This window comes from Zerene cesonia, unplaced genomic scaffold (assembly GCF_012273895.1).
Source record: "Zerene cesonia ecotype Mississippi unplaced genomic scaffold, Zerene_cesonia_1.1 Zces_u002, whole genome shotgun sequence".
Taxonomy (NCBI): Eukaryota; Metazoa; Arthropoda; class Insecta; order Lepidoptera; family Pieridae; genus Zerene; species Zerene cesonia.
The window spans coordinates 1,413,948-1,439,233 of NW_024045132.1; the positions used below are offsets into that span (position 1 = coordinate 1,413,948).

Genomic DNA, 25,286 nt, shown 5'->3' on the forward strand with positions numbered 1-25,286 from the left:
CGCTCGCTCTATTTACCGTTGCGCTTCTACCAATGAGAACAATTGTTAATGTTTTTCTGTTGGTATCAAATCCATTAATATGAAATGTAATATTTGAAAAATTTATATTTCAAACCTGGTACATATTTAATATAATGTTCTGAAATTTACTTTTATGTGCGTATGGATTAATAACTCAATTTAATGTTGTTGATTCAATTAAACATTTCTGTATATAAATACTCGTATAATTTACTTTTAAAAAAATTGTTTAAGTGCTGAAAATTTACATAGAATACGTTCGGACGTTAAAGTTTAGTTCAAATACTCTTAGTTAGGTAAATATAGAGTTTCAACAACACACATTGGAAATTACGTCTTCACATGTTGGATTATTTGTAAGCTTCTTTATGCTAACTTCAATTTGGGACGAGTGTAAACACGATTGCGCGGCGCGGTAAGACCACGCGGGGAGCCCTCGCGTCATTCGGGCGGGAGTTATCGCGAGCTACACCCGCCATGTCTGTGCGCGTAGAACACCGGGATCGGGATCGCGATCGCTTCTCAAGACATTCTTCCCGCGCTTCAGTTGATCTCGCGTTTCCCAGTGGATCGTCACGGGACCACTCCTTCCGCTCCGTGCATTCGGGCCGCGTGCCTAGAGTCGCCAGCGATGACTTAATGGTGCCAGTGCGCACGCTGCGCTCTGCTTCGTGCCGTGCCGCTCCTGGGGCGCCTCATCGCTTACGACGACATCATTCGTCAGCTGCGGAATGCGACCGCACGCGCCGCTCTCGTCGACACACTTTGGAGCTACCCAACAGTCGTGGACCTAGTGTTCGTAGCCGGTCTCCGGAACCGCCGCCGCCCCAGCCGGTCGAACCTGAGGTGCCGACTGAAGACGCGGGGAAGGAGGCTCGGAGACGCCGTGTGGTCACCGCAGTCGCTGCATCCTTCTTCATGTTGGCGCTGGCGTCAGTCCTGGTGGTGGTGGTGACGCTGACGCACAGCTCTGTGCTCCGGGCACACAACCAAACAGCCAAGTACTACACGTTCTCCGTGCCGCCGCACCATCCTCTCAGTGAGCCCCGTTCATGTTGCCCCACCGTCGCCCCTCCCGCTTCGCATGCGACTGTCTCCGACCCCGAGATCCAGGGGCTGCGAACGTCATCACCAGACGCCGACTGCCCTGCCATATTTTTGGTACTTATTAGTACATTAATTACCTATGTAGAGTTTTCACTGACTTTTAAATTATTGACCTATTTAATTTTTACTGGACCAAAAAGTTCCATAAACTCTGCTGGGCTTGATCTTCTTTCAACGTCTAAAGATGCACATATCGCACGTTCGCAACCCCCTTCTGCATGCTTAGTTAAGTTAGATGTCATGTGTTGTTTATATTTTAATTATTATTTAATGTATATTATATGTAAGATTTAACATACAGTTTAAGATGTGATATTACAAAACCGTTAAGTTCGCAATATCAGAGCAATCCTTTGACCTTGATTATAGCAAATTTATCCATCACCGTTATGGGTTAAACTGTATTTCAATCCTTGTGATGTTGATTATAAGTAAAGCTTCTATCTAGTTGAAAGTTTAATTATAAAAGCACCCTAATTAAAGCATCTTCTTTAATTAGTAACTTCCAATTTTATATTATACTCGAGTTCTACTTTAGGGCGATCAAATTACACGAGTAATTTTGTATTTAGTAATACATACTTTATATTTTCAGCATAAAATAAAAAAAAACTTACTACTCAGGAAAATCTCGGTATTTTAATTTTTATATTTCGCAGAATTATGGTATACAATTTCGCTAAATATTCGAGCAATGTTTACTTAAAAATAACCTCTGACAATGTGGAGTTAAAATCCTCCGTTTTTTCGTTTCTCTTTTCATTAAAGTACGCGTAGGTAATTGTGTAACCTGGGAGAATACATAATAATTTCAAACAGTTTTTGTAATATAGTGTCGTAAAATGGGAGCATAGTTGTGGTTTTGTTTTCATATATTCATTTAATTCCACCTATGGTACATTGAAAGTTACCAACAAAATAAATAAGAATAGATAATAATATATGTGATATATATAATGTATAGTTTTGAATACTAAAACCGTTATTGTTTAAACGGAGTAGGAATGTAGAGAAAAATTCAAACTATATCCAAGGATGTGAATATAGGTAAAACCTACATTTTTGAATAAATCAAATCTTTGCAATGTGTTATTATAACTATCAATCACCATGAGAGTATTTGAAAACAGTTTCAATTTTGGTAACAATTTCCCATGAGTTTGTCTCAATTCAGTTTTTTTTTTATGATTATATGATATATTCCACAGGTATGATTGGTACTGCTAACTTGTTGACAATTTTTAGAGCCCCTTGTAAGCTTTTGACGTTTGGTAATCGTTTCCGATCTTTATGAACAACTTAACTCTTGCATACAATACAATACATAATATCTTGAGATCATAAACAATCTTATTTATAAAACTTATTTAGTATATTTTACTCACAAATAGTATTCAATTTAAAGTTTCCAGATAGTTATTCCTATGGTACATTAGCCATGTTAGTGAAACCGTACGTTTCACGTTTTTACACTAATTATGTTTACATCAAATTAATACTTTTAATTTCCACGCTCATAATTTCCATTTTTATTGTTGTTATGTCTCTCATTTTACAGTAAAGTGGCTGTGACATTATAAAAGACTGTCGTGATGAAGTTTTAAGAGCTCCTTTGTGCTATTTAGCAACGCAAAAATGAAAATCTTAGATACACCTACGGTGATTGTTCAAAGTCACGGAACTTTCAAGAGAGAACCTGCGAGGGTCTTTTTGCATTATAATAAATCGAATGTTAAGTCTGCAGTTCGTATATTTGGGAAGGAACCTCTTGATTTTAATACGCGCAATTCTACTGCACAATAAAGCTTTGGTTTAAGCATGAGTTATTTCAATACTACCTGTAAATTTATTGGCATCATTTGCGTATACTATTCTGCGACATAAGTATATAGTCTTCTTCGTTTTACATTAAATAAATGGGTCGGCGCTTGGCTCTTAGCTAAGCATCGCACATTATTATCCACGGTTACTATTATACGTGTAATTTGGGTTAAAGTCGATATTTGCTACAAGAAAAAGGGTTCTTAAACCCTTTAGGTGTTAAAGATATTGGATCAAATATACTGTTATCGAAAAATATCTGTTCTCGTGTAGTTCTTGGTGAAACTATTTCTCGCGTGCATCCAATAACATAATTTCATTGTGAAAAGATACGTAATGTATATTAATAGTCCATATATTTTATTCTTGCGGTTATAAATCGTCAAACAGTCGCGGATGTGGTTTCGTTTTTTGTTTACGTACCCTATAAACATTGACGTCAAACGATTCTTACTTTTTTCGACATGTGTTATTATTTTTAGAAGTCAAGTATATTTTCTTCGCGTTCTCTTAAATAGGGCAAAAATTTTAATTCCATCAGTAAGTGACTAAAGCAAGCATCTCTTAAAAACTCAATACTGTAGTAGGCGAACCATGAATTTGACTTATAAAACCTAAACCATTTAAAAACAAATCGAAAATAAACATTTCTTTCATAAATAATGTACCTCAACCTATATATGAGGTAGTCGAGCACGCTTCGGCACGAATTGGGCCAGCTCGCCCCGGGGTACTACCACACCCTCACAGATGACCTTACTTCAAATGTTCATGGGTGGTGGAAGCGCTTACCATGAAGCGACCCACCAGCTCCATTGCCGACGATGGCGTTTGGAACGTTATATAAAAAGATATGTATAAGGCGTAAATTATGTATTACACGTATTAATAGTTCTGATGTTCAAACTAAATCTAACACAATTTTTTCTACGCCGCGAACATTTATCTATGTCTGGCGGTCACCTGACATTCATAGCATTTGATTTTCATCCATTTCATTTTGATTTATACACAGAATCATGAGAAGGGTGAAAATAATTTATTCTAAAAATATTCTAAACTGTCGTGATTTAGCAATACAAATCTCAACATATGAAATAGAAAAGTAAATCTTCTTTATATTAGTACAATAAATGAACAAAGAAAAAGTCGGACAAACGTCTTCTGTTTATTTAAAAGGCGATAAATTTTACATATAAGAGTAACCAACATCATATTCCTATTTAGTATCTGAATAAGGGAATATTCATATTGTTAATTCCGTCCAACCACAGATCCATGGCATCTGAATTGACTTGTATTATATTAATTTAAAATCTTGGTACTTTGCCAGAAAGTAACAGTTTCAGTAAAACAAAGTAAAGAAAAGCATAATAAATAAAGAATACTATCACTTCACGCTAGAGGAAGTTTCTCCTTTTTTCCTGTTATTTGACCTTTTGTAATTTTGGGGTAAGATTATCCGGTCGCGGATGGATCCCAGATTTGATGTTTATTGCTCAGTTATAATGCAAATTTTCTATTTCTAAAATGTAACTTGGAAACACATAGAGCCTGAGCTATCTGAGCGGAGCTGAGTATTGTAATTTTCATTGCAGGATCATAAATTAGATCCTTTTTGGTTTTGTGCATTTATATTTATTTGCCTATAGTGAAAACTCAAATGCATTATACGTATTTGTCATATAAAATATGTGAAGATGCCTACAAAAGTTAGAGGAAACATATAAAACTTCCTTTTCAATTCAAACTTCCTCCTCATTCACTTCCGAGTTTTAGCTACAAAAAGTGATATATGTCTGTTATCGCTTTTATCAAAATCAGTACGTCCGCTTTGGTGTAGTAAATATATTCCACCTTATTAATACGCCATAAAAGAACTTAATATCATATTGATTCTGTACTGAGTCTTTTGAACCACGAACAATAATAATATTCCGTTCGTTTCAAAATATCAAGTACGATATCATTGTTATTTTGAATAAGCTTTTTAATCAATAAGGCACGAGGGAAGCAGTCGAAAGTTAATGTACGTGGAATGGTTCTTTTAATATCGAAAAACTGGTTTTGCCTGCGGCTTGCGTTATATTACGATGCCTATTTCATATAAAGAATTTTCGCATTTTTTTACATTACCGTTTCGGGTATTTTTTGTGCAGTCCGTCACTAATATCTTTTACATGTATAATGTATATATAGATATACTATAATCACCAACTAACTATATAGTTTTACACATAGCATTAATCCACCCACTGTAGTATAAGTATGAAAGCGTAATTCAAGACACCCTTAACATGATAGTACGTTTTGGTCAAATTTTAGAATTCGAGTTAAAGGAAGGAAAGGTCGTTTTTACCTATAGTTTTTAAATGCACCTAGACTTATTCCGTTCCCAGATTTAGATTTTAAAATATTTGTAGAATTATTGTACGTGTTTATTTTATTATGTTTTTATTCAAATATTATTCACAGTCGTTTATCTTGGACTTAACTTGACGATATTCGATTGAATGCAGGAATCTTGCCTTGTTACGATATAATAAAAACGTACCATAGCTAAAAATATAAAATTAATATTTAAGATTATCTTACGTAAAATAAGCTTTTATAAGGATAAAACGTGCACAAACAACTTCCTAAACATATTTGTAGCAGGAACTCATGTCTATGTCGATTAATCATATCTGTTATATATAAAATTGATTTTATTGCCCCGTACCTTCACATGTATTTTATAAAGACTGATTTTCTATATTTTAAGGCTAAGAGATAGAGGATTTCCATGAAAAGAAAGATAAATAGATTTAGTTTACTATTGAAGAAGCACCATTATGTTTCAACTAGCTGCGCCCCGCGGTTTCACCGGCGTAAGTCCATATTCCGTAGGAATATCGGGATAAAAGTTAACTATATGTTATTCCAATTGTCCAGCTATCTACCTACCAAATTTCATTGCAATCGGTTCAGTAGTTCTTGCGTGAAAGAATAACAAACACACACACATCCTAACATTTATGATATAAGTAGGAGAAGATACAGAGTATAAGATATCACGCTACGCCACAAGATTTCATGTATAGAGACCAAAAATAATTTAGACTTCAAATAATTTAATAAACCGTTACTCACCGAAGGATAAATTTCTTTCCTACCTTACGCATTGAACTGCTTTAACTAATAACGTTTGCCTTTCACTTAGCGAATTTAACCTTGCCTTTAATGTAGCCTCGGGTAACTTTAGGGTAAGAATGTGCTTGTTACAAACAAAACATTACATCTCAGCATCCATACTAAGTATATGGAACCTATATACGAATGATAGACTTGTAAGAATTTGGTACGAATGAAGCTATAGAATACAAAAAACACGAATTTATAAGGAGCTTTCAATTACGGGCAAGTAATTAGAATAGAACATTCTTGAAACGAATTTTGAAATGAATCGTTTATCCCTAATATTACCTCTTAGATATAGAACATCGTATAATTGTGTAAGACTCTTATTAATAAGCTTATCGATGGTTAATTGAATTTTAATGCTATAAAAATTTATGAAAATACCTCCGTTCATTTTATTTCATTTAGTCAATTGTATGGGCGTTTGAGAATATTTGTGAAATGACAAGGAAATCGTCTGAGATCGATATTACGCCATGAAAAACTCGTTGATACGTTATGCCTATATGTATATCTATCCAAATATTCTTGAACATAGAGTTATTCCTAATACATACTATGCCAAGTACGCAAGATACCCTCGTCAGAATTGGTACAGTAACCAAATAACACCATAACGTGTATGTATATAGTATGAAAGTTTAATCGCACTTCGTTTACATTGTTCATAAATTCTCAAGAATATGAATGGGGCGATCTTAAAAAAGAAAAACTATTATTTGTGGACGCTCGCTAGGTAAAACCGAACTAATGGAAGATTCGCAGTGAACTGTTCCAATGATTTAATGGACGATAAATGTAAATAGAAAAGCTTCTTTTCTTTATATTGAAAGGTTTTTTCACTACTTATATTTTGTTCGTACGCTTATTGGTTATATCTAATGCCATTTAACGAACCATATTTGTGTATTTCTATAAATTAAATAAAAAAAAGGACAATTTTGACCCAAACTTTCATCTATATTGTGTATTTATCCTTTACCCGTCGGTTGCCTGGAAGAAGTGCCTTATAGCCGTAAGGCCGCCAATTGTATACAAAATCCTTTGTCACAATTATTATATTTTATATTGTTAATGTATAATGGCACTAGTCTATATATAAAGCCTTATATCTGGTTTCTACGATATTCATTAAATTTAGTGAGATTTCGAGGGCGATAAATCGATCTAGTTAGTATTCATTAAAAAATCCAGGTATCATGACACATTTCATTCGACTGTTTAATTAAAGCGTTTTGAACGCGACCATTAAATATAATAATAAATAGAACATAATATTTGTCTGCGGTATTAGTTTTGTTCGTAACAGCTTTTCTCTCATATCATCTCTTCTATACAGTAGAGATGCCAGAGCCATAAGGCTAGACTGGTTTCTTTTTACTAATTATCGTGTGACCTTCTTAGAATTCAGAAAGTAGCCATCTCTTCTCACAAAATGTATTCTTGTTTTGCCGTAAATTTCGAAAACAGGAATTGTTGAAAAACATGAAACTTAAATGAAATTAATAAACGAAGCAGATTACAAAAAAGTTTTTTTTAATTCAACCGCTTTGCGGTGTCACATCACATAGCGTGTATTGTTTTGGCAATGTTACTTTGAACCATTACTTGCAAGTGGTGTTTTACATGTAAATTGATTTCTAGAAAGCAATCCAAACATACGAATAAGTTACGAAAGAAAATTAATTAAACAGTATCGATCATATTGCTGTTTGGTGGATTGCTAGCCACCCGCGGCCACGCCATTAATCTAAAAATTTAATTTACAAATCTCCTTAGATTGAACCCAATTCGTTCGTCAATTTGAAAAAAAATAAACATTTTCCCCACAGTAACCATAATATTGGTTATCCCGTATATCGCCTATACTGATATTTCATTTATACTGTAGAAAGTCTCAAGTAAATCCATTAAATCAATAAAAAGTTTCAAATGAATTTCACCCCCATTTCATCCCTTTAGGGGATGAATTCTCATATAAAATTTACTCACTACGTATAAGAAACTTCTGGCTTACAAGCTGAGCGTATTCAACAGTGCGATGTTAAATCGTTCACAGTCAATCAGTACTGTATTTAATATCCACAAGCTTACTTGCAAAGATATATACTTATATATATCTTTAGGTAAAGATCAGGTACATTGCTTTTCACGATTTCGGTTGAAGACTTAATAAAAGTATTTTTTCTTACCAACTGTTGCGTTCTTTACAAGAGAAATTTTAAACTCTCGAGTATTTGGAATTCTTAAAGAGACTGACATTTTCGCCCCAAGGAAATACTTTAGTTTGAAATTATTCGTTGTATTTATCCCTCTTTCGCTCCAATATTAAAGATGATGATAAATTACAGAAAGTGGAAAATTAAAAAAATAGCAGTTCATTATTTTATTTATAAGTTTGTTTTGTTGCTTGTAATATTTTAATCAACTGCTATAGATATGTTTGTTTCTATTAATTGTGCATAAAACTATTGAAAATACATATACATACACATAAAAAGTAGATATTTCTTCTATATAATATGGCATATTACTTTTTTAGTATTTACCACAAGTGTGGCTTTATGTGGCGGTCATAAATAATCCCACGATCAATGGATAAATGGAATAGAAATTCTAGTTTATTTGTTAAGCTGAAAACAAATTTATGTACTGCTCGTATCGTAGTACTTTGTTTTCAGGTCCTTTGTTATGAAGTCATCTTCATCGGTTCGTTAGTATGGTCAACATTATTTGTGAAAATACAATATGAAATTTTTTGCGTTTTAAACATGTGGGAGTAAAATAATTCTTGCGTAAATATAGACGTAATTTATCCTTAATTACGTTATAATAAAATTTCCAATACACCTTTATGAGAAATTGTGAGAAAAAGTTCGTATTCAATACCAAAATTTTCCGTAAAAAAACAATATACAAAAGCAAATTTGATATGATTATTCCAAAATATTAACTTTAATCGTCAAATAAACAGTGGTGAGCGTACCACAATTTACTACAATGCTTATAAACATCTCTGTAACGGATCCTAATGTGTATACAAATACAGAACATCAAACAACTTCTATTAATATTAATGTGTCTATCGGCTGTGGGTGTGACTACAAAAAGAGCATAGATTTATTATAATATACAGTGGGTTTGTATGAACTTGAAAGAGGTGCTTTATTTATGTGATATGCATGACTGATGTTTTCCACATGATCGCCGCTAATGTTTCCAAGATGCAGGGCGACGTGTCAGGGCTTCAGCAGGGTCAATAGGACACACCCGTTTGACGTCATACTCCATGTCATGTCAAACTATTTGTATTGTCTGATGTGGTGTTATGATGGTATCGTGTGAAATTGATATTACTTTTTTGTTTACGCTTGGCTCATCTCCTTATGGTCAAGTCCCTTAAGCGGTGACTATACAAAATAGATTTGATGTTCGTTGTTGTTAAAATTTCGATGATATTATGAAAATATGCTTCAACTCTGCGATGATTTATGTGACGTAATATCGGTTTATTTCATTATAACATCGATGAAAATTTCGTTGAACCAAAACAGAAAATCACGCACAGTTACACAGAGTACAGTACACGCACGAACGCTTACGTCTCTGAGTATTTTTAAAGTCATAGCTACTATATTCATAGCATATGCAGGCCCGTTAGAAATTGTGTGCTTCTTTCTCTAAAAGCGTGTGTTTTTTTTGTATTTCCCAATTTTCACCGCGTTTAATATGCAATTAACAGTTGCAGTTATGCATAATGCTAATCGTAATTGCCAGATTACGTTATCGGACGATGACTTTTCAAGCATATAGGAGTTTACTTACGAGCACTTACGATTTTATAAGCGAAAAATTAACATAACGAAAACTTACGCAAATATGTAGGTATTCATTTATGTTAGCGAAAATCAATTCTTGCTTTGTATTGTATACCGTACCATATCTGGAAAAAAACAATTCTTGTGTTTCACTATTTCCTTGTGGAAAAATACATTATCACGGTACAATGTTCTTAATAATCTGAAAATTTCCTATGTTCACCGACTGTGTTTTGACATCATTTAAATTGACTCGGTGTTCAGCGTAGCGATAGTGTTACGACAAACCAAGTATACATTATATGAATGACATCCCTCTTGACGCACGCTGTAGAAAACTTTTACGAATCAAGCGTGAAATTAAAAAAGTTCCATTTTTCAAGTGTCTAAGCACGCTAGGATGACTACTTCAGACAATGTTTTTTTAGCTTCATCCTCATAATGTTAATGAAAATAGCTTATACTTCTATAATACATTATTTTCAAAGATAAATCAGAAGTGGTTGTAAATAATATACGTTTCACATTAACAACGAGTATATTATAAGATAACATTTAATTAATAAAGAGAAGAATCGAATCAAAAACACGAATAGTGTTATGTCGTAAGTAGCTATATATTTATGCGTAAAACATTTTTTCACAACCAGTCTTTAACGTAGAGCTCAATGTATGACAATATACATTAAAACCATTAGCATAGGTACTTTATATTGTACCAAATATAAATTGATCATAAAAGTCTTATAAAATATATTTCTTAGTTATTTTTACAAGCAACACAGCTTTAACTGCAAGTTAATATGTTTAGATCGCGGTTTGAATAATCATAATTAGTTTGCAATTTCCGTTTTCAATACATACGATTTCCTGAATTTTTGTTTTCCGAATTTTCTGTACAGTTGTTTATTTATTCATTGATTTAACGATCTCTAAATGGCATACACAGGTTACATGGGTATAATACTTTCTAAATTACAATTATAGAATTAGTTTTCTCTTAGTAATGAAAGCTTATACATGCACGATGCAGTTTTATCTATTGTGACAAAAACATGAATTGATTCTGCAAAACGTAGAGAACAATTATAAATTCAGTTCAATTTTCTAGTTAACATAATGTTATTATTTAACTCGGAAACAATGGTGCAGCAACCTATTGTCTCACAATGAACGCGAATCGTCCGTGGATTACGCTTGATATAAGCTCGTATAAACAGTACAACGTCAATCGTCAACGAAAAAATAATGCATAAATCTTTACCATTGCTACTTCTCCGATTTATAAGCGGACTTCCAATGTCAAACAACCTATACGAAAGTTTAAAATTACGGAATTGAACGGCAACTTTTTCTTTCGTTATCTTTATAAAAAAATAATTCAATAATAATCATTTATTACCAACAAGCTAGTCGCTCCCATTTCGACTGTAGAACATAAATATATAGTTTGTCACTTATTGAATCGCAGTTTTATAATGATGAAAGAATATTATTTATTATTATTATTATAATATTACAAACATATTTACACACAAATCTTTCTCCTATCGCTAATATGTGTACATTTTTTTTTATATTGAATAACAAATTTAAAATTTGATTAAATTATAACTTCTCATCTCTTCCCACGATACTTCCCTCAGACTCTCACGTTGTGAAATAAAGTTAAAATTATCTCCATAATCCTTGTTATAAATGAGTTATAACTTTAGGATATCTAGATGGCACATTGACGTCTCACTTATAACGATCCGACATAAAAGCATTGTTACAAATTGCGATATACGTCACGATATTAGAGATGTATCACTATAATTTCTAAATGGTCCAGGAGCCCGCGACGGCCAGACCTTCGTCAAATCATAAAAGCTGAAAGTCTCTCTGTGTATACCCACTATAGAGTTAAGAACAAACCTCTCGATGCGAATAATGTTATGTTAAGCGGCAATCATTTATTTCTATGTTGATTCTTTTTAACGCGCTTTTATTACCTTCTCCTGTATGTTTGTATGCGTGTACGTTTGTATGTAATCGACTCCTTTAGACTCGATCGTAGTTTATTTTTATATGACAAAATACTCATTTAATTAAAATACGAAGGTAATAAAATCGAATGCATTTTACAATCTTAATTCCAACACGTGTATAAAGACCACCAACGGTGCCATAAATTGCGATAAATCTGATAAATAAAAATAAGCAAATGTACATGGAATGCAATGTGGTATTGAATTGAATAGCATTAATTTTAAGGCTTAAAAAGAAACGTTAATGTAAGTTATTTTTTAATCTGATTAAAATTATTAATTACTTCATAACTGAGACCTTACAATTATAATTATCGAAAAACAAATGTTATCTCTGAAAGCCAAATAGAATACGGGAAAATTGCGGAAAAAAAGAAAGTAGCGAGACAGGCCGACTATAATTATTATTGGAAATGCTTTTATTGTTTCTTTTACAGAAATTCCTGTAGCGATTCTTTCCCATTTTGGATTTCACATTTTTATAGTGACAATACATAGTTAATAATTGTTATTCTGTGGACATTAGCAATTTGGACCCTCGAAATAAATTCATCAAATAACGAGGCTTTTATGAAGATATAATAAAGTTCTTACTCGATTGGGACGTGAAAGCAATGGTCCATTAGTTCGGAACTTGCTACTTCACGTGTTTAATGCTTCCAATATTTAACACTTGATGTAGAAATTCCCCTTAAGCTTTTCCACGTACTCTTCTTTATATCGAACAAGCATTACTTTATAGTGCACGTATTAGGACATAGTCCCTTATATAAAGAGCATAGTTAATTTATGCATAATAATAAAATTATAAATATGAAAGCAACGGTCGGTCAGTCTGTATATGTGTGTCTTTTATTCACTTCTAAATCACTGAAACGATTGGGATGAAATTTGTTATTGATATATATAGTTTGAGACAAGACATAGTATAGTTTTCATGCCTGAAATCCTCCGGGACTGTTAATCCTTTGAAAACTATACATATATTCTATATATTCAATCATTTCTTCCTTTGTCAAAATTTCTTTCTTTTCATGAAAAACAGTAAACTAAATTTAATAACTATAATTTTAATATAAACTTATTACCAGCTACCGCCTACCAACCAATAATAACAACATCAATTCCAGCAACACAAACATATACTCGTGCATAAAATTAAAGACGCGGACGGCATTTTAAAAATAACTGCAATTTCTTAAGTAAAAGATAAGTACTAAAACACATAGATTCATTTAATATGTGTATTTATTTGGGTTAAGTTCTGGTGTGACTTATCATATTTTCTTCCGACCTCTCAAAAACGAAGGAGGTTCTTAATATTTTTATTATACAATTTTATTTCAATATTTTATTTAATGTAACACAACAAAGTTTTATATTTATAATACTTTATTTTTTTATCACACTTGACGTTTTAACTTGAATTATAATGTTATTTCCTGTAATTAAAGGTACAGAAAACCATTTATGTAGCAAGCTTAACAAAAATGTTAACTGTATTCTTTGTTGGAAATTATTTATTAATAAATAAATTTAACTGTGTCTCTATATCTTTATTTTGGTTTGTTACGCGACACTTAGGTGGGTTTTCAACGGATTGACATGATTATTTTTGTGATTCATTGAATGATTGTTACATTTTGTTCGTTTTTAAAATTTGGGTGTTGCCTTCTACCAGGGATCTTTTTGTTGTGACTTTCATAACTGGTGAATATTTGTATATTAATTATTTTATATTACAATATTAGTAGAAACGTAACGTAAACGATACGTTCTAGAGGTTTCTTTTATAATATATAAATAAAATTCTTAGTAGTCAAGTAAAAAAAGCTTATTTCATTGTTTCACAATTAATTATATAATTATGTAAGAATATGCGTAAATTGTATAAACCTTTCAAAGGAGCATCTAACGAAGACTCACACTGATGAAATGATATACCAACGTAAGAGTAATGTAAATAAGTATTATTCCCATATCTACATATTAAGCGTTTTTTCTCTTTGCATTGTTTTAATTTATTTTGGTATACTTATCCCACATAAATTAAAGTAATGTTTTCGACCATTACTGTAAATCTTTCTTTAACATTGTTTACATCAATTTATAACAAGCCAATGAGTGTTATACTGAGACATTCATTGATTGCATTTTCCTGGCATATAAAACCCCAATTCTCATAGCCTTCCATTGCTGAGTTATTTTACAGTTCCAAGGATGACCTTGGAAAGACATGAGTCGATGTTTTTAGCCAGTAAATAGAAAATTGTGGACCGAGAGAGGAGAAAAATATGATTTTCTGATGTTAACAATTCTTTTCGTATCTATAATTAGGATCTATTATCAAAGCAGTCTCATTTATGAACTGTCACCTCTTTAAGATTAAATTTAGAAATGTCGAGAGTAATGTTCACTAGTTCGGGCAGTGCATTCGCGATTATTCGATGAACATTCACAGAGGCGAACCATCACCTTCGTTGCTGGATATGATATAAAAAATAAAAAGGACAGGTGGAGTAATTAAATGTGATAAATTTATCTTTTATAAAATCCTGAACGGCCTTAATTTACACCAAACCACGCCACCCTCTTTTTAAGTCGTTTGTTAAATAGGTACAAATTGTTTTAGCATCAGTTTTTATTGTGAAAATTTATTACATACAAAAATAAATGCTATATATTTATAATGTATGATTAAAGTACAGTGATTCACTGAATATGTACTGAAATGCTACCTGTTTATTTCTGGATCTAGTTTGTTGTCTCTGTGCCCTCAATTATCTCGGAACAGAAAATCTTACAGGACTCGTAAGATAAAGAAAGGACACTTAATTTCTATTTGAACTTCTAGCACATGGGTACTTCATTTATATTAGTGTATTATTTATATTTATAGAAAGCTACGAACATTACTAATTTTTATTTTAGTTCTTAATCTGACAATTAAAAAAATATCTGTAATCTTATTTCCGAATAATACAAGTATTTTATATTATCTGGACTATTTCTAAAACCATAAAGTTCATGAAATTCTTATTTAGTTATTCAGTCTACATTATAAATTCATTTGCCTGGGACTTAAGGTGATGCTTAAGTTATATGTATACATAAATCATAATAATTACCCATGATTATCTTCAGCTTTTTTCATCTGGCATAGTCGACCCGTGTCCCAGTAGTGGGAACAACTATGGCTTAAAATTTTATTTAAAACAGCATTAACCTATAAAGTCATTTATGAAATTTAATGAGGAAAGAAAATTAACGAAAATATAAAATTTGTGACATCGAGTTTAATAAGCTCTGCAGCTCAACTTGTGTAATTTTTATCTAAAGTCTAAATGTGAAAAAAAAAATCAATACTTATGTAATAGAAAATGGACGGTCGATTGGTTCGTGGGTATTTGCGTTAACGAGATTACAAATAACTGAAGCAATTAATCAAATAAGCTAGCTTAATAAAAGTTTCCGTTTGGAGCATTAAAGGATCAACCCAATTCAAATTCATTACTGGTAAAAAATCAATACGAAAAGAATCCGTCCCAAGTCCCTCATCCGAAAAGTTATTATAACTTCAGTTTATTTTTATATAGAAATTTAAAACAGTGCATTTCGTTTCATCGTATCAGTCGCATTTTATTTCAAAATCTGCCAATAGGTGTAACAGATATCATATTTTCCAAGTTGTAAATTTACAATTACATTGTCTAAAACAATTGTAAAGTTTGTTGTCGGACAAGAAAATTTTTATTATGAACAATATCGTTTAAAAACAGGCGAGAGAACGGCAAATATTTTGTAATTAATTTACAGTTTATTTTATGTGTGCAGTGTTTTAAGGATTGTATGAATATCACACGTAATAAATTGTGAATTCATACTATTGACAGTGGAATAATATGATTTTATGATATTACCAAACTATGTATTATACATAATAATGGGTTTAAGGATGCACATTTTCAGTTGCTGTTTATTGCGATATCAAATACTTTGTCATTTTCATTATTAAGTAAGGAATTTGTAAACCCAAAATCAAAACCAGCCCTGTAAATTTACCTGACCTTTAAATATTGACTGTATACAGAATATTATAAGACGAACCTCTTTAAATACTTATGACTTATCGTTCCTAAGTAGTTGTGCCCAAGAATGTGTGCCCCGTAAGCTATGCAAAGTGCCTTGAACACCGTATAAATACATGTAGCTATAGTTATTTTAGAATTTTCATAAGTTTGTGTTTTGTTATGACGTCGAACTCAAGCATAATATATTATAATGTTTCCCATATGATATCATTTATGCAATAATTAGCGACGCCAACATTTCTTCCTGAAAAAAAGCAATGTTATCAGAACTGCAATAAAAACCTCGTGAGTAATATACTCGTAATATGGTATATGGTTATGTATGGTTATTCTTAGTACGTTAGTATTGAGATTCACAATTACCATCGCCCAATCTGAATTGGGAGACTGTAGATTCGTTTTTAATGAAATAATCTACCTTTACCGACCTATTTATACCTACTCGTATACGTCGGCCAGAGATGAATCAGAGCAATGTTAAATTTTGAAATTATTCTCGTCTGCGCGTATCACGTGTTCTTACGTGTTTATGGGCAGAAGTAATTGTTACTTATAAAGTTTAGACCAATGTTATTTATGAGATCGAGATCCATCTGTTTCATTTTGTAAATCAAACCGATTGTAAAGAAAGAATAATAGCCGTTTGTATTGCGTTTAATGTACCATTTATATAACCTCGAAACTTTATGAAGTAGCAAAAAATGTAACACATACATTACATTTGCTTTCTGATTTTGAGTTTCACAAGAACGGATAACACGAATCGAAAACTCGCTGAATTGCTTATATTCAGTACTGACAACTAATAAATCATATACTGTTTATCATAATCGGAAACTGAACAGCAAATGTGTTATTTAACATGTAATTTATGAAAATACATATGTAGGTATTAGTGTTAGTGTATGTATATAGGTATTAGTGTTAATTACGTACACCAAGAAGAATTATTGATTTAAATCATCTTAAGTCATTGAAGCGATTCATAGTAAGGCCGTTATCTAAAATCTATATTAAGAGCTAAAACCGCATAAATTAGGCTAGTCTTTCATTTATATACAGTGTATTTACCTTTTTTTTATGTCATAGCGGGCAGCTGAGCTGGTGGTTCGCCTGATGGTAAGCGATCACCACCGCCCATAAACATTCGCAAAGGTAGTGCCTCTGTGAATGCGCTGCCCGCTTTTATGGGGTAAGGGAAAAGGAAAGGATTAATGACTGGAAAGAAGGAATGGACTAGGACGGGTGAGGAAAAGGAAACGGGCCTCCGGCTCCCCCACTCACCGTACGAAACACAGTGGCATGCCACTATTTCACGCCGGTTTTCTGTGGGGGTGTGGTACTTCCCCGGAGCGAGCTGGCCCAATTCGTGCCGAAGCGTGCTCGACTCCCACAATAAACCTATCCGCAATTTAGGAATAACGGTTTAGTTTATTAATTGTGTACATTTCTCATCGGAGACTTGTAAATCTTACGGTTGAAGTCTCCCATTAAAAATAGAACTCACCTCATTAATTAACGGTAATGTGTTTTCTGACCTAAAGAAGTGTATAAAGGACTATTCACATATCTGCTTCTATAGATAATTATCGAAAAAAAATGCTCCACAAGATTAAGGTACGAAATACATACTACGTAATATATAGTTATAGATTTACTGAGGACTTAGCATTTTCGTATAACCTCGCTTAATTAAAAAAGGCTTAACATTTCGATCTCCCGTGACTTATTCTCGTGTTGAGTTATCCTTTTACAGTTTACCTTCAGATTTTACAGCAGTCTAGTACGTACTAAATTCCATTTCGTTCTGGATCTTTACAATTTTGAGGTTATATTTACAGTAGCTTATTCAATAAAACAATGTTGATTATTGAACCACCTTTAGGAGTATATACTGTCTACATATCTCAATTATATCATAAAATTGTTTTCTTGTGTTGATTTTAATACGAGTATTGAAACTTTAAAAATAAATTCTTTTAATTCTAGTGTGATTTATTGTATATAAATTGGGTTATGCAGGTTTCTCACATTGGGTCACTTAAAAGTATTATGAATATACATTCTGCCCTAAACAGTACCAGTGACTGAAGAACTACTCTCTTCAAATAAACAAGTTTGATGGTATGTAACAATCCATATTACCTTGTATTTGTCTCGTTATAAGGTAGTAAGATGGAGAATTATCGGAATCCAAGTGAAATGTGAAAAGGTGATAAATATTTGTTTTTCGCAACATCTGTAATACACGAGTGTATCTTGTAATGCTGAACAAACTCGCTCTGTTCTATTCGAAAACATTGCACATACACTAGGTAGGTTTATCAGCTTTATAATATCAGCCAGTGTAGATATGTTTAAGTCTATTTATTTTTATTAATAACTCTAACATATTGGTATTTTAAATTATTCATTACCATCATTTGCGGTATTTGAGCAGTATGGTTAATAAATCATCCCATGATGAAGAGGAGTCAATGTTTATAATCCCGATTTGGCCACTTATTTACATGCTGGCATCTACTTTGGAATGAGGCCAAAGCGTCACGATATTTCTGCAAACTGCGAAAATTACACAGATTAAAGTTTCTAATGCCGGTTAACAGACGCGCTATTAAAAAGTCGAATGAGTAATAAAATTTGATTTTGAGATTTTACGTTTATTATAAACTTCGTTGTCTAGAAAACATCGGATGTACGCTAAGTGCACACCAAGATGAAAATAATAGGCTATTTATGGACCGCCGTTTCATGATGATTATCCGTTTATTCGTTCTTTGGTTCGTAATTGCGATCGTTGGAAATTATTTATCATGCTTATCGAAATCAATATATCCTTTCGTCTACTTTATGGAGGATAATAACAATTGAAATGTATGTGTATGTTTTTTCCTCAATTCTTTCCATTTTCTTTTTGCATATGTATCCATTTTGAAAATATATTATACGAGCATCAGTCGGATGTTTTCCTTTTTTTAAAATAATAAGACATGTAAGTGTTTTTTTGCGAAATATAATATATAAAATAAATAAAAAATAAATATTCAAAAAATTCTACACTACGCAAACTTTCTCTTTTTAGTATCCGACGATTTTAAAAGTCTATATACCTAAAAGCATCCATTAATTCAACACGGCCGCGGCGAACCAACTATTTGCCTAAAATTCTCTTTAAATACGACCGTACGTCTTTGAATTTCAAAAAAGTAAATCAGTCGCATAGAACGTACGATCGAGATTATGAACCCGTGGGATTATTCATCTGGAAACTCGAAGTGGGTAGCATTGAAGAATATTTGAGCGCATGAATATATATCAATTCTTGTAATGGACACCAGAATCTTTCGTAGATGATACTATATTTTCCATAGAATTGTGTCCTCTAATATTGCCTTTATAAGGACATTGAGAATTGTCAAGTACATAATAAATAACTGGTCATTTAATAGGATTTAATAGGTAACGGTTAAATATCTCCAGGAAAGCAGTGGTCCAAGAACCAAAAAGTTCGAGGACATGTGACAAGTGCCTACCCGTACTTGGCTCATGTGATGGATTATGGTCTAAATGTTCATTGAAGGCCGAAGTCCAAGATATAAGAACTCCCTGTCCCTTATAAAAAAATAAAACTCTCTTTAAAGTTAGATCTTTCAACATGCAATCAGCCTTAATCGAACACCTGGTAATGATCAATTTGTATCTGTACCTTTAAGGGTTATTATACATATAAAAAATATGTTACAGATAGCGGATATGTTTTACTTGTCCATATAGTTTACCAGCAAGCATTAAAAAGCAGAAAAGGAGAACAAAAAATTACTAATTATTATTTAAAGTTAATTTCCTGCTATCCCACTAATATTTATAAAGTTTGTAAGAACGTATGGCTGTTACTCTTTCACGCGAATACAATTTATCGAAACTGTATTAAATTTGGTACATAGATAGATTATATCGGTCGGAATAAGCGACACGCGAATGACTCCACGAGATCAAGCTAGTTTTTACTGTAATAGGTTTTTAGTTTATTGACGAATTAATGAGATGTCTCTAATGTGCGTACATACGTTAATTGTGACAAATCATCATTCGGAAATGCGTGTCGTGATCGTGGTCAACGCTTGCTGGTAAGCGCTTTCCTAGAAGGTGCTTGTTGACTGAACCCTTGAAGAGCCCCGTTTGTATTGTATATATTATGTGATATGTCAAAGTATAACAATGTCTATATGAAACGAAAATGCTTTTATCCAACAATCACGCAGTTTTAATTCAGTTACGTAATAGCTAACTTCATCGCCCCGGTCGCATCGTGTTAGCGCTCCGTCGCGGCCTGCCTCAGTTTAACTTTATTTGTTTGGGATAATTAATGTCGCTTTACAACACTTTGAATACCTTTAAATGGAACTTTTAGTCCGTGTAAATTGCTTTAGTGAAAGAGAAAGCAACAAAACGGTATCAAATTTTGGTTATATTTCAAAAGGCTTGTATCTCATTACTTTTCTATTAAATTTTATATGACTTTATTTATTTTTGGAACCTTAAATTGTTATCGTTTCAATAAAGAAAACTGTGATAGACAGTGTCCTCGTTAATTTATTAATAACATGAAAATGGTGGTAAATAATATAAATGTACATTCTACTAAGATTATAAGAGCGATAGTGACTCGATGTCTTACTGCCCTTTTATCATTCCAAAACCACTGAACTATTATGAATGAAATTTAGTACAAAGAAGGACATACCCGAGAAACGGCATATGCTCGCATTTATTCAGGAAATCTCTTGGAAACGGAAAAACTCTTTGCGGTAAAACCCCGGTTCAGAGTATATTTTCCTTGACTCTGCGGGCGAAGCCGCGGGTTAGCTATTGTTTTGATATTACTGAATGATTGACCTAAAACTATATGTATAATATATCTGGCATCCTCGAACACTATAAAGTGGATCCAATCATTTAAATTACATGTGAAATAATATTAATGTATCATTAATTAAATATGTTATTAAACTTTTAATTGCTCACATGAAAAGTAAAATCTAATGACAACAACAAAGTAGTGCAGAAAATACTGTTAGTCGAAACGTCGATTTTCTAAAACTTAAAAAGGGTTTGGTGTCAGGATGTATAGACTACGTACCGCGTAGCAATTAGTGCTCCAAAATCATGCCACGAACAGGTCTGGCCTCGTTTCTTTTTAATAATATCTATGTTATATAGATATGGATGAAGTATAGAATGCTTCAACAGATAAAATTAAATATATTAGGGTATATTTTGAGGACTAAATTAATAAAATATAATTTTTTGAAGAAAATGATTACTTTATTACACTTTTTTAAATGGCAACTCTAATATTACTTATTTACCTGCTGGTTTTCATATTATTATGATTAACTGGCTGCGCCCCGCGGTTTCACCCGCGAAAGTTTGTATGCCGTAGGAATATCGGGATAAAAAGTTGCCTGTGTTATTCCAGTTGTCCAGCTATCTACGTACCAAATTTCATTGCAATCGGTTCAGTAGTTTTTGCGTGAAAGAGTAACAAACATAAATACACATACATCCATCCTCACAATCTATCGCGTTTATAATATTACTAGTAGGATAGGATTGTTGAGAAGTACAACTTGCAGATCTAAATAAGATGGCAAATAAAGCTTTTCAAATAAGTTATACTCTCAATTATATTAAATGCTAGGCCACTTGCCTCGTATTTACGCGGATTGATTCGCGCAAAATGGAATGGGATGGAAGGGAATGGATCGGGAAGGGTGAACAAAAGGATACGTGCCTTCGCTCTTACTTCTCACACAGTAGCATTTTTGTGCTATATTTCGAGTAACTAAATAGTATAAACAAAGTCGCTTCCCGCGTCTATACGCATGTATGCTTAGATCTTTAAAACTACACAACGGATTTTGATGGACGATATTTTTTTAAGGGATAGATTGATTCAAGAGGAAGCTTTATATGTATAATAACATCTAAAAACTACTCCAAATAAGCACAAAAGCTATATGAGTCAGGTGATCTTTTGTTCTACTTAACTCTATAATATAATGATGGGTCTCTAAGAATTTCGTTCGCATATTTCGGGTCATATTATAGTCGAGCCATTCAATGTCACTGCTTTATAAATTCTGTGTTTAGTTGTGTTTCAATAAACATATATACATACATAGGTACGTGTGCCTGATTCTATCGTCTTTCAAAGATATATCAATGTGTATATGGAAGTAGACCGGACCTAGTCAATAGAATCGGAATCCCAAAACTTAGAACTGAGCTTTCCATTGATAGTCACCAATAAGTTGTCGAGTATGTTGGGGAGATATAATGTAAATTTAATTTTTAGTTTTATAGCATTGAAATGCTTTATAATTGAAATAAATGAAAATAAATGAAAATAAATGAAAATAATCCTAAAAATCACGGATCACGGGTGGCCGAGAGGCTAAGCGTTGCTACGGTTAGGCAAGAAACGCAGGTTCGAATCCTGCCTCGTGATCAAATTTTTCTATTCTTTCAAAATTTCTCAGATATAATGTAATTTGTTAGTTCGTTCATATGAACGGCCCATTATATTTAAAAAAAAATCAATTTTGAGTCCTAAAAACAATTGAATTAATTATCTGCTTCACATGTGAACAACAACCTACAACGTTTTACCAAACAACGTTTTATTTGATAACCATTAAAATTTATAGCATTCTAATGGAAGCCATAGTATCTAATATAAGACAAACGATGCGTTACCGAAATTTGGAAGTATTAAATGTGTAATGTCATTATTAATATTCACAAGTTCACGTGATCACTACAGATTTCTTGTTATAAATTAATATTTGTCACAAATCGTCGATGAGCGAATAAAAGTAGGTCAGCTTTCTGATTACGCGTCCGGAAATGTACTAAGTATATTTTTATTATTGGTAGTAGGTACTGTATCTGTGACACTAAGTCATTTGCGATGAAGGAACAAACAAGGGTAATCATTTTAACAGTCAAGGTGTTTTTAGGTTTTAAAAACTCGACGAATACTGAACTAATTAATTAATTTCGCATTTGGACAGCATATTGTTGATTGATATTTGAAAACCTAGACGATGAAACACTAATAGAGTCACTCACGGATCAAGTAAGTAAGTTCAAGAAAAGTATTCAAGAAAGACTTTCAATAAAGTTATAGTCCTATGACTGTTACATATATTAACATTTACTAACAGGAATTAAAGTTTGTCTAACTTTCCTGCAGCTTCTGTACTAAAACTGGATGTTATAAAAAGACTAACTTACTAATATGTTTTATTTTGATGTACTTACATGAATTAAAGTTCCTGGTGGTTATGTTATTCGCAGAAATAGATTGTTCTAAATAATATAGTAACAGGTACACACACCTACGTAGGTAACGTAAATGCTGGTTCTTGCATTGAGGCTCAGTTTTCAGAGATATTATAATAACGAGCAACACTAGCTTTATTAGACATCTTGTTAAAACTGAAATAAATCAACTGTATCATGTATGAATAGATAAGCTTGCCTATGAGAAATGTTTTAAACAAATCAATGAACTAGTTGAGTGAACAAATATCGAATACCCATTAAAATGTTTCAAAATTTTGTTGTTTTCTAATGACCCCAAATGGAATGGATGTGTATATAAGAACTCTATCTTTCGATTATCTACAATGTGTATGTATGTAAACGAACTCGATACTGAGGTATGGGGTATTATTCAGCGGTGTATTTGTTTGCAGTACGGCAGGAGAACGAGCGCCTGATGCACGACGTCCTTCAGGCGGGAATCGCCAATCGCACCCAGTCGTCGGGGGCATTGCGCTGACGCCGCGCTACTCGCCGCGCCCGCGGCTCGACAACATCAGGCCCGCCGCCGCCCCCCCGGAGGAGCCCCCCGACTTCACGCCTCACGTGGAGCCCACCAATCGTGATTACGGCTTCTCCGTTTCCCTTCGCGATACACACAACGCTTCTCAGCCGGTGAACACTACTGTGGCGGCCCCTGCGTGAGCCGCTCGCACTCCTCTATGTGAAGTGAACGCACAATGTGACCGACGTCAATGAACTCCTCTATCCGTAAAGTCGGAGAGACGCTTAGCTAGATTATGTGAATTTGTGAATATAAATGGTTAAATGTTATTTGTTATTCGTGGGAGTGATCTGGATAAACACGGTCAGTACTCCTGTAGATATAGATGAAGTGTATCATCGTCGTTATTGTGGATAATTGTCCTTTCTTATGTGTATAGGAAGATGTATTTAATATTATTCTATATTATACACCTAGATGGACGTGAGATTTGTATGCTTTTTTAATGTATCGCATCAAATTGCGACAAAAGGCAACGTTCAAAAGTATGAAACTTGTATTGTATTGTACTTAATATTTATTTGTAAGGTATTTTTAAAATGAAACTCTTGTTTCGAACCCTTGTTCAAGGATGAACGATTTCCAGTTATTATGGTTTATAAAAAATATGTTTTAGATATGATTAATGTCTGATAACTATTTCATTGTTATAATATCATACTTTCAGTGGTTTTAATTTGAACTATTTAAATATAAGAAACTCAGCTTAAAAATATCTAAAACGTTAAATAATTTAAGGATCCAGACTTTTAACTTCGCATTAGTTACCTTAAATACTGATAAGTATACCTACACGAGTCGTTTCATGGATATGGGATCAACTTGTAAACAAAATAATTAGTTTCTTTAAGTTTCGTACATTTTCACTGTACCTTTTGAAAACACTAACACTATTTTTTATGACCTATACTCGTATAAGTCTAATAAGCATAATTTGTCTAAAATATATAAATAGTTATACCTTTGAAATAAGAAAATTCAATATAATACCATGTTAATAAAATTGGAGACATAAATCATTTGAATCTAAATATATACAAAATAAACTTTGATATAACATACTCATGTTTGTTATTAAATACATAGTTACGTCGCTCATTACAATTTTACATGCACTCAATTATAATTTTAGTAAGGTTCGGTTTCACAACTTGCTAAACTCTAATAGCCTATATATCACTTTTTTATCGTTTATTCTCATACATTATTCGTCATTTAAACTGACAGCTTATCTGTCATTCAAAATGTCTAACAATGAAAACAGTTACGCAGAAGGTGCGAAACCGTCCCCCTATTTATGAACATGTACGGTCAACAAATCATG

At 32.7% G+C, this 25,286-nt stretch overlaps 1 protein-coding gene across 3 annotated transcripts in view; it reads left to right on the top strand.

Annotated features, from left to right (window-relative positions):
* Positions 1-24,911, top strand: part of LOC119838345 — a 79,212-nt gene extending 54,301 nt beyond the window's left edge. The window contains exons 1-2 of one of the 3 annotated variants that reach the window (XM_038364263.1): positions 455-1,022; positions 23,832-24,911. In XM_038364263.1, the coding sequence (XP_038220191.1) occupies positions 499-1,022; positions 23,832-24,102 (795 nt within the window). In that variant the 5' untranslated portion in view covers positions 455-498 and the 3' untranslated portion in view covers positions 24,103-24,911. Of the gene's footprint in view, positions 1-454; positions 1,061-23,831 lie in introns of those variants that run through there. The other 2 variants (XM_038364265.1, XM_038364264.1) reach the window with 2 other exon arrangements.
* The last annotated feature ends 375 nt before the right edge of the window (positions 24,912-25,286 follow it).